Raw genomic sequence first — 16,237 nt, forward strand, 5'->3', positions numbered from 1 at the left:
ATATCGCACAAAATCGACAAAAATCGAAACAAAAACACGATCGCACTAAAGGTGAAAAAACGCAATCGCTTTTCTCTCTGAATTACGTGCAGACGCGTGATGGAAATCACCATCGCCCAGCATCGAGTGCCAACCAAGATGGCGCCCGGTAGCTACATTTCCACCTATGTGGTGTGAATGGCAATGGTCATTTTATATATTTTCCGTTCAGTGGTCTGGCAGCCAGGATGGAACATCACGTGATTGCTCTGAGCGAATCAGCGAGCTGCTCTGGCACTGGCTGAGATTCCGTGTATAATATTCCTCGCTGAAATGTGTTGAGGTAAATATGAATAAAAAAATATTGATCTCGTCAAATATTTTTAGGTAGGCCATGTCCTTCCCAGGCTCAATGGCCATGTCTATGCCAAATATCAAGTATGTGAGCTTCTCTGTTTAGGAGTCTATTGGTAACACACACACACACACACACACACACACACACACACACACACACACACACACACACACACACACACACACTGTGTTTTATTTATATAGATGTGTCCGTTTATGTTTTTTGTGTTTTATGTGCTGGTATGTGTCTGATATGCCAGCGCTTGAACGAGCCTCGATGTTGTATACAAAAAACAAAACAAAACAAAACAGAACAGAAACAATAGGTATCCATCCTGGAAGAATTGGATCCCTAATAATAATTTACCATATAAAACATTGTCAGTTTGTGTTTGTACAGATGTCCATCCTCTTTCATAAGGGTAGGTTTTAAAGGCCAATTTTTTTTTAACACGAATGTGTGTTCAATATGGTCTATTTTTGAGGATAAAACAAACTCGAAAAATACTTTCCATAAAAGAGTAATTATGTCTTCTTTTAGAATTGTAGACGGTGGCTTGCAAACCAAGCCTCAAGGGCAGTGTACAGAAGCGTTTTTTTGTTACAATGAATACAAGTCACAGGGAGGTGAAATTCGCTGCATGTGATGTGTAACACACACAGAGTAAAATGAGTGTTCATTTACATCCATATGATGTCTAATAAAGAAAGAAAATATAAGCACACCTGACACTAGGCCGAGGCTTCAGACTTTGGCACGCTTATGAGGCTGCACCTCATATAAACTGTTCCAACCCGTCATAGTTGAAGGGCTTTTTAGCCGCGTCGCAGACGCTGCTCATGGAGTGCACTCTGCTGTTGTTGTTGTTACCACGGCTTCTTCTTCTTCTTCTTCTTCTTCTTCTTGTTGTTCTTGCAGAGAAGACAAAACCTCAAAGCTCCACCCATTCTGGGAACCATAGCTCCACCCATTCTGGGAGAGCCTTCATATAAACAAATATCCACCATTTTATTAACTCGCATAGCTTTGAGGCCTGTTTTGTAGGCCCGTGGTGTCTTCCTCTTACACAGTTTTCTTTCAAATCAAATTCGATATATCATTTAATTTTTCACAGTCGCCAACATAGTTTTAGACTCGGTTGAAAAAAAACGGGAAGAAAATGCGATGAAAGTTGCCCTTTATAGAACGAAATGAATTCTCAAAGGCCTGTAACTTCAAGTCCATTGACATATATTTTTTTTAAATCGCGGCATGCTCAGTCATACACCGCCCGAAATAACAGACGGGAAAATGCCGAGATATATATATTTTGTTTAAATCGCGGCATGCTCAGTCATACACCGCCCGAAATAACAGACGGGAAAATGCCGAGATATATTAAAAATTCGTCCATTTGATGACAATCGTCACGATGAAATATTTAATTTATACGTCGTCACAATAATGTGGAGAGAGGAGCATAGCTTCGTTCACGTGTCGCCACACACGGGAAATTGCCGAGATATATATTTTTTTCAATCGCGGCATGGTCAGTCATACACCGCCTGAAATAACAGACGGGAAAATGCCGAGATATATTAAAAATTCGTCGCCACACACTAGTGTAGCAGCATAGCAAACCTGTTGTGCATTTTGTGATACAAGCACCAAATTTGGTACACTAGTAGACTATCATATTATGAAAAGATCTGGATATTGGGCCATCTCAGATTCAGAGATTTGATTTTTGCAAGATTTCGATTCGATTGGGATCGAAGAGAACACCTTCTTCGTCTTCTGTACAGTGAAGTTGCCAGCCCTGAATTCTCTGGCTACATCTGGGTGCTTCATTGGGAGTGCAACCGTGTCCCTCAGGTGAACAGGGACCCACCTGGCATAGTGTGTGTGGTCTAAGGCATGGAACCATGGGACCAGTTCCGTCAGGGCATCAAGGTACGTCGTGAATGAAGCCTGCCGCAGAGAACGCACGTAGACCAGTACCAACATCTCTAGTTCCAGCACAGTTGCCCAGTACTGAAAGTTGGGAATGTCTTCTCCTCTCTGGTGACACCAGTCTTCGAACTCAGGCAGGTCTTCTGCATCATCAGCATATGTCATACAGTGGCGTTCATACGCACGGTGTTGCAGGATGTGCAGTGCCGCTGCAGTGATTTGATGAGCTCTTCTTGTGCGGGTGACGTGGGCAGCTCGTAGGAAGGAGTCGGCCGTCCCTGGCGTTGCAATCTCAGCTTGCAAAATCTGCAAATCTTGCAAAAATCAAATCTCTGAATCTGAGATGGCCCAATATCCAGATCTTTTCATAATATGATAGTCTACTAGTGTGCCAAATTTGGTGCTTGTATCACAAAATGCACAATTATTTTGAATATTTGGGCTAAGCCGCCCCACTACACGGGAAATTGCCGAGATATATTTTCACTTTGCACAAAAATAACATCAAGTAATCGAATCAATAGGAATGTCCTGTGCCTATAACATCGACGTTATAGGCACAGCTGCATCTAGGCATTGTGTAACATCGACGCGGCTTTTGTTTTAATTAAAACTTTTTGTACTTGTTACTAGTAATAATACTAATTGTATTTATGTAGCGCATTTTGCCAATGAATACAAGTCACTGAAAGCAAAAGGATTTTTTTGACTTCACAAAAGCACCCCAAAGGGCATGATATTAATTGTTCAGTTGATCAACCTCTGGAACATTTTGGTTAATTTGATTATTTGCCAGTTTTATTCCTAATCTTGCACTTATATGAGCATTGATGTAGATGAAAAATAAAATGTGCTTGCCATCTAGTGCAGATTATAATTTTTTACAATGAAGCTGCTTGCAGTAAACTCTCATGGAAAAGCATAACTATTTTTGCAGTTGGTGCTGATGGATTCCATACTGCAGCCATGTAGAGTTGTCCATAACAGAAACATGAATCAGTGCACAAGAAACCTTTAAAATTCATATTTGACAATACAATAATAAGCTGCATTGCATTGCAAGTTGTGACTGATATAAAATTGGAAATGCACTTCATTTATGAAAGCTTCAAGCAAAGTGTTTACATACCGATTGTCATCAAATCAGACACCCTGTTAAAATGTTCAGTGAGTATAGTTTCACCTTCATCCACTACTTGGCTGTCAAGTTGAGTACAGTTCATTTGTGGTCGGAGAACTTGATGCAAATATTACCTTTGATTGAATACACTGCGAAAAAGGGCGTGTGACCAAAACATTTTGTCGACCATGTAAATAATGCCATGGGAGTCTAGAGCATTGAAGTCAATGAAAAACTACCATGCAAACTTTATGAATGGAATTTCTGGGACCAGTTTGAAGAGGCAATCCTTGGAAACTTGCAGTCAATGAAAATGGCCAGGCCAAGTGAGTCAGACATTTATGGCAAGACACCAATATAAATATTTAATTCCGATCGGTTACTTTCAATAAAGCTAGCCGTGCCTTCCTGCCACTTTGCTGACTGCTTTAATCCAAAGTCAGCATGTTGCACTTCACAAACATATTGCATATGTATCTGTGAGTCTCAATGAGGATGTGAAAAGAAGTGAAACATGCAAAAAGGATCTTTTATATAACACGTAGTTGTTGCTGTTGTCATGGCTGTGATTGTTGTTGTTGTTGTTGTTGTTTGTGTGCTCCTTCCCTGTACTGTTCTATATTTTCTATTGCTTCGAGAAGTATTACCGTACAGTAATACCTCACTTAATGCTGTCCTGTATAACCTTATAGAGAGAGCTCTTCGTGCCAGAGAAATGTTTTACTAAAAAAAAATGAAGAAAATCCATAGCGCAGCGCTCGCCGAGTAAACACACCTGTTGCATATGCGCATGCCAATCAGCCAATCAGCGCTGTTTACTCTGCCTTCATTTTGCAGCAGGATGAGTCTCCTCTCGCTGCTGCCATAGAGTAGGAGCGACGGCAATAATTATTTTTATTGATATTTCTGCATATTTTATGTTTAAATGAAACAAGCACACTGACCCTAGATGTGACATGACATTATACATACTTGTACCAAGTTTGACTTCGATCCCTTCAGCCATTCTTAAGTTATCGGAGTAACAAAAATATATCACGGATGGACAGACGCACGGACAGACAGATGCACGGACGGACGGAAGGACAGCCAGGCGGACAGCCTGAAAACAATGCATCTGGCGACTGTCGGTGGAGGCATAATGATCACTGTAATTATTCAACCAAACTTTATCAATCACTGCATGGTGATTTGGACAGGATAGACTATGTTGAAAAGCAGATGATTTTACAGATGAAAATCAGATGTGGACAGGATAGAGCAAGTTGAAAAGCAAATGACCAGTGTGTTGTGCGTACATTTTGTAATCAGATACATACATCAGTTAGATCATTGAGTGAGCAGTATGAGCTCTTTATTTATGCACAGTCAAAGCTCCACCCTCTCTCAGCGGAGGGAGTGCTATACCACTGGCACAGTCCAAGCACTGCCTCTCTCCAGGCCGAGAGAGTGAGGCTCCACTGGCAAACTTTTGTTTCAGGATATTTTCTTTTTACGGACATTTACGAACAGTTTTGTGATTTTTACTCCCGCCAGAGAGTAATGCATTCGATCGTGTGTGTGTGTGTGTGTGTTCGTGTGTGTGTTCGTGTGTTTGTGAACAAGATATCTGGAAAAGTTCTGAACGGATATGGATGAAAGTTGGTGGGATGATTGCCCTTGGGATAAGGAAGAATTGATTAGTTTTTGGTGAAGCTCAGGATATTATTCCGGATCCAGGAATTTTTTGAAGGATTTTTTTACCATTGGAAGATTGGGCTCATTTTTTTTTCAACATTATCTTCTATATATTCTATATTTAACATTGTGATATGAAAATAGTTTTCATATTTGTTGTAAATGTAGTTTAAACTCGTGGTTATGCATTCGAGCGGTGTATTATTTTAGCAGCGTCGTCTTCAATGTTCATTTTTTTTAAAAATAAAGACATATTTTGTCATTTGAAAACCACCCAAGTGTGTATTAGGTTTCCATGTTTCATAAAATGTATCGTTTGATACGTATAATGCTTTAAAACTGTTTTTTTTTTAACCTCAGAAGAGATATCAACATTTACCTCAGCGAATGTTAATCGCGGTGTCGGTATTTGATGAAGTTATACGTGTGACCAGCATGTGCATGGGATTCTTCCCAGAAGAATGAGTGGTTGCATTAGCTTGTACGACCTAAAATGAGCGAGTTTTGTTTTGACGTTTGGGCCAGTTTTACATGTTGTATCCCTAAGGAATGAAACGAACGTTTTTTCCTGGCTTACAATTTTATTTGAAGTCACACATGCCTCAAAATACACTCACTTATATAGAATTGAACGCTAAATCCGAAAATGTAAGTGAAATTGCCTTGTTTTTTTTTTAACATTATCTTTTATATGTATATATATATATATATATATATATATATAATATATATATATATATGTTGGAACCCATCTGTGGATCGGTCCCATCGGCCGATGGGTCTGACCCATCTGTGGATGCACGAGAAATGACAATGCAGACCCATCGGCCGATGGGTCTGCGCCATCTGCGGATGTGTTGTTCACCTTGAAGGAATGTGTATGCATCAATGGTGGATGAGTATGTTTATTTGAACCTAAAAATATTATCTTATTTTTATCTTATCGACAAACGGTTATCGACAAACCACATGTCACGGACTGCTTTATAAACATTTATGACATCAATTGCTTATTTTTAGGTTCAAATAAACATACTCATCCACCATTGATGCATACACATTCCTTCAAGCTGAACAACACAACCGCAGATGGCGCAGACCCATCGGCCGATGGGTCTGCATTGTCATTTCTTGTGCATCCATAGATGGGTCAGACCCATCGGCCGATGGGACCGATCCACAGATGGGTTCCAACATATATATATATATATATATATATATATATATATATATATATATATATATATATATATATATATATATATATATATATATATATATATATGTCTGTGCAGTGTCCGTCTTGTGTTGTCTTGCCTTGTGTTGTCATTGAACTACTCCCTCAAACTTTTGTAAAATCGTACTATTCCAACTTGACCCATTGCGGGAGTATGCGCTCTACTGAGTGGCGTTCTAGTTTTTTTTCTGGAATTGTAGCTTAAAGTTCCATAAGCATGTGAAATTACAACTTTCTAGCCGACCTAGTAAGTACAAAATATTTATATCAGTGATGAGTGGTTAAAAAAGATGTTTCGGTATTTCTATATTAATGATAGCAAAAGAACATATACATTGAAGCAAATTTCCCTAGCTTGATGAACTACAGGAAATACATGTTGTACAGTTTGGAGATTCATACAAGAATGGCAATATGTGTAAAGAGTTTGCACTCAATATTTCAGGTTTGTTAGATAATCTGAAAGAAACTTTTGACAACAGATTTTTTCAATACTTTATTGACCGGAGCACAGATCCAGGCTTTGGGGAGAATGAATTAATTCACATTATGTTTGAAATGTGAATAGACATCAATAATTCTGATTGTTCAGACTGAAAAACCTCCCCGACGGAAATGTCTAAGGACTCAAATGTTTGAAAGAGAGTTGTTTTGCTGACCTCAGTAGTTTCAACTTTTCACAAGATGCTTGTAGAATTAAGTACAGATGGGGCTGCAGTTACCATGGGAGCTAAAAAGCAGAATTCCCTCTAGCCTAGTATATACATCCAGCATAGTTACCCTGCGCTCGCAAAGCGAAAAGCGAGGTTAAGCATTCAGGTGCGTACGTCTGTCGTGTCTGCATTCTAAAAATTCATTTTCTCGGCAACCGTTGGTCCGATTGACACGAAATTTTACCATAGAAGTGCCTCCGCCTGTATAATGTTTTTATTCATAATTATGACGTCATAGGTCACGTGGTACGGACGCCATGTTGGAAAAACGTTACACCTCTATATCTCCTAAACCGCTCAATGAAAAAATTTAAACATGGCTCATTGTCAAGTAGGTACTCACCATGGGGAATAAGATATTGTTGCGGTCTGTGACCTTTTTCTTCTTCCTTCTCTCCCCTCCCACCCCCCTGTGAGTTAGACCAAGTGGTTTGGTCCATGTGTATAAAGCTTATGATTGGCTGTGGGGCAGGGGAGGATCCAGGAAGGTGATTCAGAGGAGGGAGTGGCCATTTTGGAGGAGGGCTCATGGCGGAGTGCCTTTTCCGGGGTTGTAGAGTTTCCAGCTGCAATCTCTCCACCTGAAGGGTATGCCGGATCAACCCCCTGCAGCCGCCTCTCTACCTGAAGTGTGACTTTGATCGAACTCTTGCTGCCGTACCTCTACTGCCTTGAGGTATACTCGTGGACTTGCCTACTCCTACCCTCTCGTGCTGGGCCTGCACTGGGGCCTGCCTTGGGGCCTACTCGTGGAGTTGCCTACTCTTACCCTCTCGTGCTGGGCCTGCACTAGGGCTTACCACTGGGCCTGCCTTCGGGCCTACTCATGGACTTGCCTACTCCTACCCCCTTGTGCGGGGCCCGCACTGGGGCCTACCACTGGGCCTGCCCTGGGGCCTACTCTTGGACCTGCCTACTCTTGGACCTGCCTACTCTTGGACCTGCCTACTCTTGGACCTGCCTACTCTTGGACCTGCCTATGCTTGGAATGGCCTACTCTGGTTTTTCCCTCGCTTCTCCCTTCTTTCTTTTATGTGTAGGAAGAGATTTTTCATGTGATAATCCATAAATAAAGACAGTGTGATTGAAGGTTTGGCTTGGTGTGCTTCAGGCCATAACAATTTGTTGATGGTGATGTCACCGGTGCTTTAATTATGACGTCATAATTCCACAAGTACAACGCTTGATCTGATCAGTATGAATAAAACAAAAATTCCTCTGTGAGTCCGATGGACACGAAATTTTCAGAATATGTGCGGCTCCTCCTGTATAATTTTTTAAAATGTTAATTATAACGTCATAGGACACGAGGTACAGACGCCAGCTTTAAAAAAAATCGAAAAAAGTTGCACCTCTATATCTCTGAAACCGCTCCATGGAAAAAATTGAAACATGGCTCATTGTCAAGTACTCCCCTTGGGGAATTTGAGAAGACATATCGACGAGTTGTCTGATGTTCTGTTGAGTCTATTCTATAACTATTGCAACATTCTAAAATCTAAGTAATACCTCAGGTAAGTTGAACAACCATTGGAATTTATACTAGCAAAACCACTCAAATTCCCAAGAACGTGAGGTGTACAACATATATTCAATGCATGCCAAGCCCTTTCCAAGTCTTATATAGTCATTGCCAATCACCTTAAAAATGTGGTGAGTGAGAACGCACAATACACAGACAAAGGCAAAGGCATGCTGAACCAGTTGGTTACATATAGTGCCTTCAGAAGGTATTCAAACCTCTTGACTTTTTTCACATTTTGTTGTGTCACAGCCTCAATTTAAAATGGATTAAATTGAGATTTTTTGTCACTGATCTTTATTTATACTTAGGCTAAGGCTCATAATAGAGCTGACAGGCTCATAGTAGAGCTGACACACACACACACACACACACACGCACACGCACACACACAGACATACTGACGAGACAAACACTTAACACAGCCACTGAACTTGGGGGAAGTGCCTACCATCACTTCCTGGGATACTCTGGGTATCAGCAACGTCATAACAATTGCGCCGCTTTTCTCACCGTACTCAGCGTGGAATTTCCTCAAGAGGAGTTTCCTCCTCCCCATGGATGCCAAACGGTGGGAATTGTCCGTGCTCTATCTTTTTGAAGCAATGAAGCAGGATGTACCATTTTTAAAGTCCTTGGTATGACTTGAACCGGTCCAAACTGGATGAATGTTTTTTAAGAGACACAATCTCCTTATTGGATGGTCGTTGGCTCCCTACGGGAGCTCATCCGCCCTTTGCCATCCGCCCTTTGCCATCCGCCCATCCACCCATAATGTCAAAGTGGATTTTTTTTTTTAGAAATTCATACAAAATAATTAATAATGAAATCTTACTATAATTCACCAAATGTCCATCTGTCCGTTCGAAGGTACCGCAAAAACAGCGAAACCGATCGCAGCGATATTTTGGGTTGGTATTCCTGGGACCCCTGGGAGTAAAATAGGCTGTATTGTTTTTCCAATTTTTCTAATTTTCCAGTTTTTCCAAACACTATAGAATAAATTTACCGATATGAACAGTGATGTGGCTTTTATTGAAATTCTACAAATACCGTTTAGATTTTGATGACAATTATGAACCTGCCGCGAATGCGGAAGTGGACAGATGACGGCAATGCATGGGTTTGATAATACCCAAATACAACCATCATTCAATCGTAATGTTCTCGTAATCGTAATCGTAATCGTATCGTATCGTAATCGTAATCGTAATATCGTAATCGTAATCGTAATCTAAAGGTGGTTTATTCAATCGTAATGTTAAATCGTTAAACGTTAATCGTGTTAATCGTTTTGTTAAAGTATCATTTGATGATTGGAATTGAGTGAATACAATTACGATTTTGAATTCGTAATTGTGTTCACCTAACCGTATGGAACTTCACATCAGGATTTAAATATTTGTTTATGTCACGAATGTTGTTAAAAGTTTATTTTTTATATTAATGTTATTTCATTTGTGATTGGTGTTATGCTGTTTGGCATGAAAAAAGAGATATCGAGTTCAAGTGAATGACGAAATGCCGTGACGGTTTCTACTTTCTAAACGTGAATTCGCGGATCGCCATATGCAGATTCGCCATTGACTGGGTATGGAACACACGTACCCGTTTGTTTGCCAACGGGTACGTTTTTCATGGAAGTGCTTCACGAACTTGCTGTCCATGTCTGACGTGTGACTGAAGGTGCTACAGGAATGTGGAATTTATTGGTTTCATGCTTTAGCATTCGCAGTTTCTGCATTGTCTGTTTGCTTCTGGCCTCCCACCCGTGTGTAGCACGGGTACCTCACTAGTATATAATAATCAAATTTCCTTAAGTATTAAACCCCTGGGTAAATACTTAGTCGAAGAGCTTTGGCAGCAATTACAACTTTGTCTTCTTGGGTATGTCTGTTTCAACTTTGCACATCTAGATTTGGGGAGTTTCTCCCATTCTTCCTTGCAGATTTGCTGAAGCTCTGCCAAGTTGTATGGGGAGCGTCGGTGAACAGCAATCTTCAAGTCTTTCCACAGATTTTCAATGGGATTCACGTCTGGGCTTTGGCTGGGGCACTCAAGGACTTTCACATTCTTGTTCTGAAGACATTTTGGTTTTGCCCTCTGAAACAGGTTCTCCTCAAGGATTTGCCTGTATTTGGCTCCATTCCTTGGTCCCTCAATCATTAAAAGTCTCCCAGTCTCTGCCACTGAAAAGCATCCCCACCACCATGCTGCCACCACCATACTTCATAGGTCGGGATGGGTGTCAGACTGTTAGATGTATGATGAGCTGTGCTTGTTTTCCGCCAGATGTAGTCCTTTTCATTCAGGCCGAAGAATTCAATTTTCGTCTCTAGACGACAGAATATTTTACCTCGTGCTCTCAGAGTCTTTCGTGTGGCTTTTTACAAACTCCAGCCATGCTGTCATGAGCCTTTTCTCAGGAGCAGCTTCTGTCTGGCCACTCTCCAATAAAGCCTAGATTTGTAAAGTGCTGTAGAGACTGTTGTCCTTCCGGTAGGTTCTCCCATCTCAGCCAAGGAATTCTGTAGTTCTGTCAGAGTGGCCATTGGGTTCTTCGTCACCTCCCTGACCAAGGTCCTTCTTGCTCAGTTGCTCAGTTTTGTAGGATGGCCTGCTCTAGGAAGAGTCTGGGTAGTTCCAAATTATTTCCATTTCCTAATAATGGAGTTCACTGTGCTCTTGGGGACTTTAAACACTCCAGAAATGGTTTCATACCCTTCCCCAGATCTATGTTTCCACACTTATATCTCGGAGTTTTATGGACAGTTCCGTGGACTTCATGGTGGAGTTTCTGCTCTGACATGCACTGTCAACTGTAGGACCTTCTATAGAAAGGTGTGCTTCTTTCAAAATCATGTCCAATCAATTGAATTGGCCACAGGTGGACTCCAATCAAGTTGTAGAGACATCTCGAGGATGATCAAAGGAAATTGGATGCACCTGAGCTCGATTTGGAATGTCATAGCAAAGGGGTTGAATACTTTGTCTCAAGATATTTCAGCTTTTCATTTTTATTTATTTTGTAAAAAATTCTAAAAAAAAATTCCACTTCGACATTATGGGGTATTTACTACAAAATGTGTGACATTACTTCAAAATGTGTGGATCAGTAACAAAAAATCGGGTTAGGACAAAAACTCTGGTCAGGGTCTACATGTGATGCTAGTCCATTTAATCTGCCTGTCCCACCTGGTCAGGGCATACATGTGATGCTAGTACATTTAATCTGCCTGCCCCACCTTGTCAGGGTTTACGTGTGATGCCATTCCACTCATCGAGGTTGACTCTTATTCCCTTCCCTTGTTACAGGAAGTCGTTTAGAATGACAATGAGTTCTGTACTTTCCACTTGTTAGAAAGTCGACACAGCTATAAACTGTCGTCCCAGTGTTTCACAGGCAGGGTGATTTATCAATGTGTGTGGCGTCCCATCTGCTATCATTAGTTAGTGGACCTTAAAGATCCCATGGTGTCCTTCATGAAGAGGAGGAGATCAGCTGTCGCTGCTAACACAAATTACAAGTTCCTGCTCCAACTTAAAGTAGGCGCTGTTTCAGCAGCACAGCTGTGCTCCCAGCAAATGATGCTACCCACAACATGTGCTATATATGAAAGAAGACCTTTCACTTCAAAAAATAATTTTCCTCTAAGATTTGTCAGCATGCTTTGGTTATTAATTTCTGATACAGTTTTGGGTTTTAATACAAAATGTAACCTGCATTGATAATTATTTGTGTGTGTGTATATATATATATATATATACACACACACACCTCTATAGGGCAAGCAGTAATTTTAAGTTATTCATGTCATGCTATGATGTTTCTTTGCAGGAGTTGCAGTTTGAGAGACTCACACGAGAGCTAGAGGCTGAGCATCACAGCCTCGCAAGCCAGTTGCAGCGTTGTCGTCTCAGTGCTGATGCGGGCAGTGGCAGCAGTCTCAGGTAACACCACAATGGGACATGTCATTGTAGAGATAAGGCACTTTAAACACGGCATGGCTGGGAGATTCAGATAATAAGTAATAGGTGGTACATAATGTGAGAAAACAGGCACACGCAGTGCTGAAATATGGCGCGATGAAAATAAGAAGATATGCTTATCGTCTTCAATGTCACAGTACTAACACCAAATTGTGAAAGCTTCTAGACCTCAATGAATCCTGGACAGGTAACCACTTCATCAGAGGGTGTGGAAATTTCCACTGAGCTGCTATTGAAATAAGTAAACCACATCAGTGAGAGCAATGCAACAAGGCTTTGTATACTCCACTATTAAGCAACATATGGTATGACAACGAATGATGGAAGATGGTACACGAGCAGGTACCTGCGGAAATTCCGTGTCGTGTAAAATGTGACCAAGTCTTTAAAGCTCCCCGCTCACCTCCAAACTCCAATTCCTCATCTCCCCCCTTCCTTCCCCCAAAGCCTGAAACTCCCTCTCCCAACTTTCTGTCCCCTCTCTACCCCCACCCTGACTCTCTGTCCTCCTCTCCCCCTTCCTTTCATTCTTCAAAATAAGATATAATTCTTCCATCATTACTTATTATTAAGTCATTACCTCATTAAAAATGATGGAATATTAAACTCTTTCCCCTCCACTATCCACCTTATTATTATTATGCTATCACCACCTTCACCTACTTCCTCATAACATGCTTTCCTACCTTCCCAACTTCTCCTTTCACTCCATTCACAATCTCGGTAGCAGTAAGATATGCATCACAAGAAAAAGAGCAATTAGAGATTGCAAACCCTCGCCAGGATGTATTTTCAGTGGTTTTTAAGGCTTGTGTTAAAACAAATATGGCAGCCGAACCACGTGACCGATGACGTCATCATTATTTTTTCCCTAAACTAATTTATTCCTAGATTATTCTCAAGAAATTTCATTTTGATCGGATGAAGTTTTGTACTTGTCGAATTATGACGTCATAATGGAGGCACCTATGACATCATCATTAACATATTTTATTCCCCATGGAGAGTTCTCTACAATTAGCCGTGTCTCAATTTTTTCTATTCAGCACTTTCGGAGATATAGAGGTGCAACGTTTTTCGGTTTTTCCAAGATGGTGGCCGAGCCACGTGACTGATGACGTCATCATTATTTTTTTTCCTCCAACAGTTTATGCCGACATGGGCTCAAAAAATTTCATGTTGATTGGATGAAGTTTTCGTACTTGTCGAATTATGACGTCATAATGGGGGCACCTATAACATCAGCATTAACATATTTTATTGGCGCTGAGGAAGCGCCTTTAGCGATTGACTTCCAGCCAGTGTAACGCTAATTCCTGTCACAGGAATTCGGAGATCATATAAGTGGGCGTGGCAGTTCCTGATTGGTTCGTGTTGGGGAACGCCTTCTCGCTGCCGACGTGACGTAAATTCGCGCACGCGCACTGGTGATTGGCGCTGAGGAAGCGCCTTTAGCGATTGACTTCCAGCCAGTGTAACGCTAATTCCTGTCACAGGAATTCGGAGATCATATAAGTGGGCGTGGCAGTTCCTGATTGGTTCGTGTTGGGGAACGCCTTCTCGCTGCCGACGTGACGTAAATTCGCGCACGCGCACTGGTGAAGCTTACTCGATCTTACTCGATCCCATATTACATGTACTTTCATTGCATACAAATTATACTTCCTCCTAGAAATTCCATGCCCGAACCTCAGCGCAATCCAAGAGGATTCACTTGTTCCCCATGGAGAGTTCTTTACAACGAGCCATGTCTCAATTTTTTGTATTCAGCGCTTTCGGAGATAGAGGTGCAAACTTTTTCGATTTTTCCAAGATGGCGGCCGAACCACGTGACCTAGCCGTCATAATTATCATTTGCACCTATGGTGAAAATTCCCTATCAATCGGACCAACGGTTGCAGAGAAAATCGTATTTATCCTGTGCGGACAAACAGACTCAAATGCAATACCCTCTCCTCTGGCGAGGGTAACAAGAAAGAGTAATCGGAGATTGCAGACCTTCGCCAGGATGTGTTTTCAGTAGTTTTTATGGCTTTTGTGTTAAAACAAATATGGCGGCCCGAATCACGTCACTGATGACGTCATCATTTTTTTTTTCTCCACCAATTTATCACTAGATGACGCTCAAGAAATTTTATCTTGATCAGATGAAGTTTTGTACTTGTCGAATTATGACGTCATAATGGAGGCAGCTATGACATCATTAACATATTTTATTCCACATGGAGAGATCTTTACAATGAGCCATGTGTCAATTTGTTTTCTATACAGTGCTTTCGGAGATATAGAGGTGCAAAAGTTTTCGTTTTTTCAAAGATTGCGGCCATACCACGTGACCTATGACGTCATACTTATCATTTAAAAAATTATACAGGTGGAGCTGTACCTATGGTTAAAATTTCCCGTCAATCGGACCAACGGTTGCAGAGAAAATCATATTTATTCTGTGCGGACAAACAAACAGACAAACAAACAGACAAATAAATGGACTCAAATGCAATACCCTCTCCTCAGGTGAGGGTAATAATCCAAACTACCTCCTGCTACCCATTCACAATATCACGAGGCATGCCCCACGGAAATTTCATGGAGTTGCCACTCAAGTGATTGTGAGTTGCCTAATTGTGTCAATAAATTATGCAAAATAAACTATCCTCTTCATGTTGCATATCCATACATATACATACGAGCTTGTCTCGCCTCACCACGTGTCGTTACAAAGGAACCGGCATGTTTTAGTTGAAGATGACTGTACCTGAGTTGCTCTTTTGTCCTGATTCACACCAATCATAATACAAACAATTATTTTGCACAAATTTATTTGTAGTGTTTGTGATATTTCATTTTACAAGCAATGTAGGTTGAAAAAAAAAGAAGAAAAAAAAGAAGACCCTCAGCACATACATACAGGAGGGGTAGGTGCAGACTGAAAGTTTGGGACAATTACAACTCACCACCACGTAATTCAAAACACCTCACCACCACATAATTCAAAACACCTCACCACCACATATTTCAAAACACCTCACCACCATGTAATTCAAAACACCTCACCACCACGTAATTCAAAACACCTCACCACCACGTAATTCAAAACACCTCACCACCACGTAATTCAAAACACCTCACCACCACGTAATTCAAAACACTTCACCACCACGTAATTCAAAACACCTCACCACCACATAATTCAAAACACCTCACCACCACGTAATTCAAAACACTTCACCACCACGTAATTCAAAACACCTCACCACCACGTAATTCAAAACACCTCACCACCACGTAATTCAAAACACCTCACCACCATGTAATTCAAAACACCTCACCACCATGTAATTCAAAACACCTCACCACCACATAATTCAAAACACCTCACCACCACGTAATTCAAAACACCTCACCACCACGTAATTCAAAACACCTCACCACCACGTAATTCAAAACACCTCACCACCACGTAATTCAAAACACCTCACCACCACGTAATTCAAAACACTTCACCACCACGTAATTCAAAACACCTCACCACCACATAATTCAAAACACCTCACCACCACGTAATTCAAAACACTTCACCACCACGTAATTCAAAACACCTCACCACCACGTAATTCAAAACACCTCACCACCACGTAATTCAAAACACCTCACCACCATGTAATTCAAAACACCTCACCACCATGTAATTCAAAACACCTCACCACCA

General features: G+C 41.0%; 1 protein-coding gene across 1 annotated transcript in view; it reads left to right on the forward strand.

Annotated features, from left to right (window-relative positions):
* The window catches only part of LOC137433454 (uncharacterized), a 500,692-nt gene that overhangs the window by 141,069 nt on the left and 343,386 nt on the right, over nucleotides 1–16,237 (forward strand). Inside the window, exon 3 of the mRNA XM_078785196.1 lies at nucleotides 12,377–12,489. Coding sequence (XP_078641322.1) covers nucleotides 12,377–12,489 — 113 coding nt within the window. The remainder of the gene's footprint in view (nucleotides 1–12,376; nucleotides 12,490–16,237) is intronic.

The sequence above is a fragment of the Myxine glutinosa genome, chromosome 10 (assembly GCF_964187855.1).
Source record: "Myxine glutinosa chromosome 10, kmMyxGlut1.1, whole genome shotgun sequence".
Lineage (NCBI taxonomy): Eukaryota > Metazoa > Chordata > Myxini > Myxiniformes > Myxinidae > Myxine > Myxine glutinosa.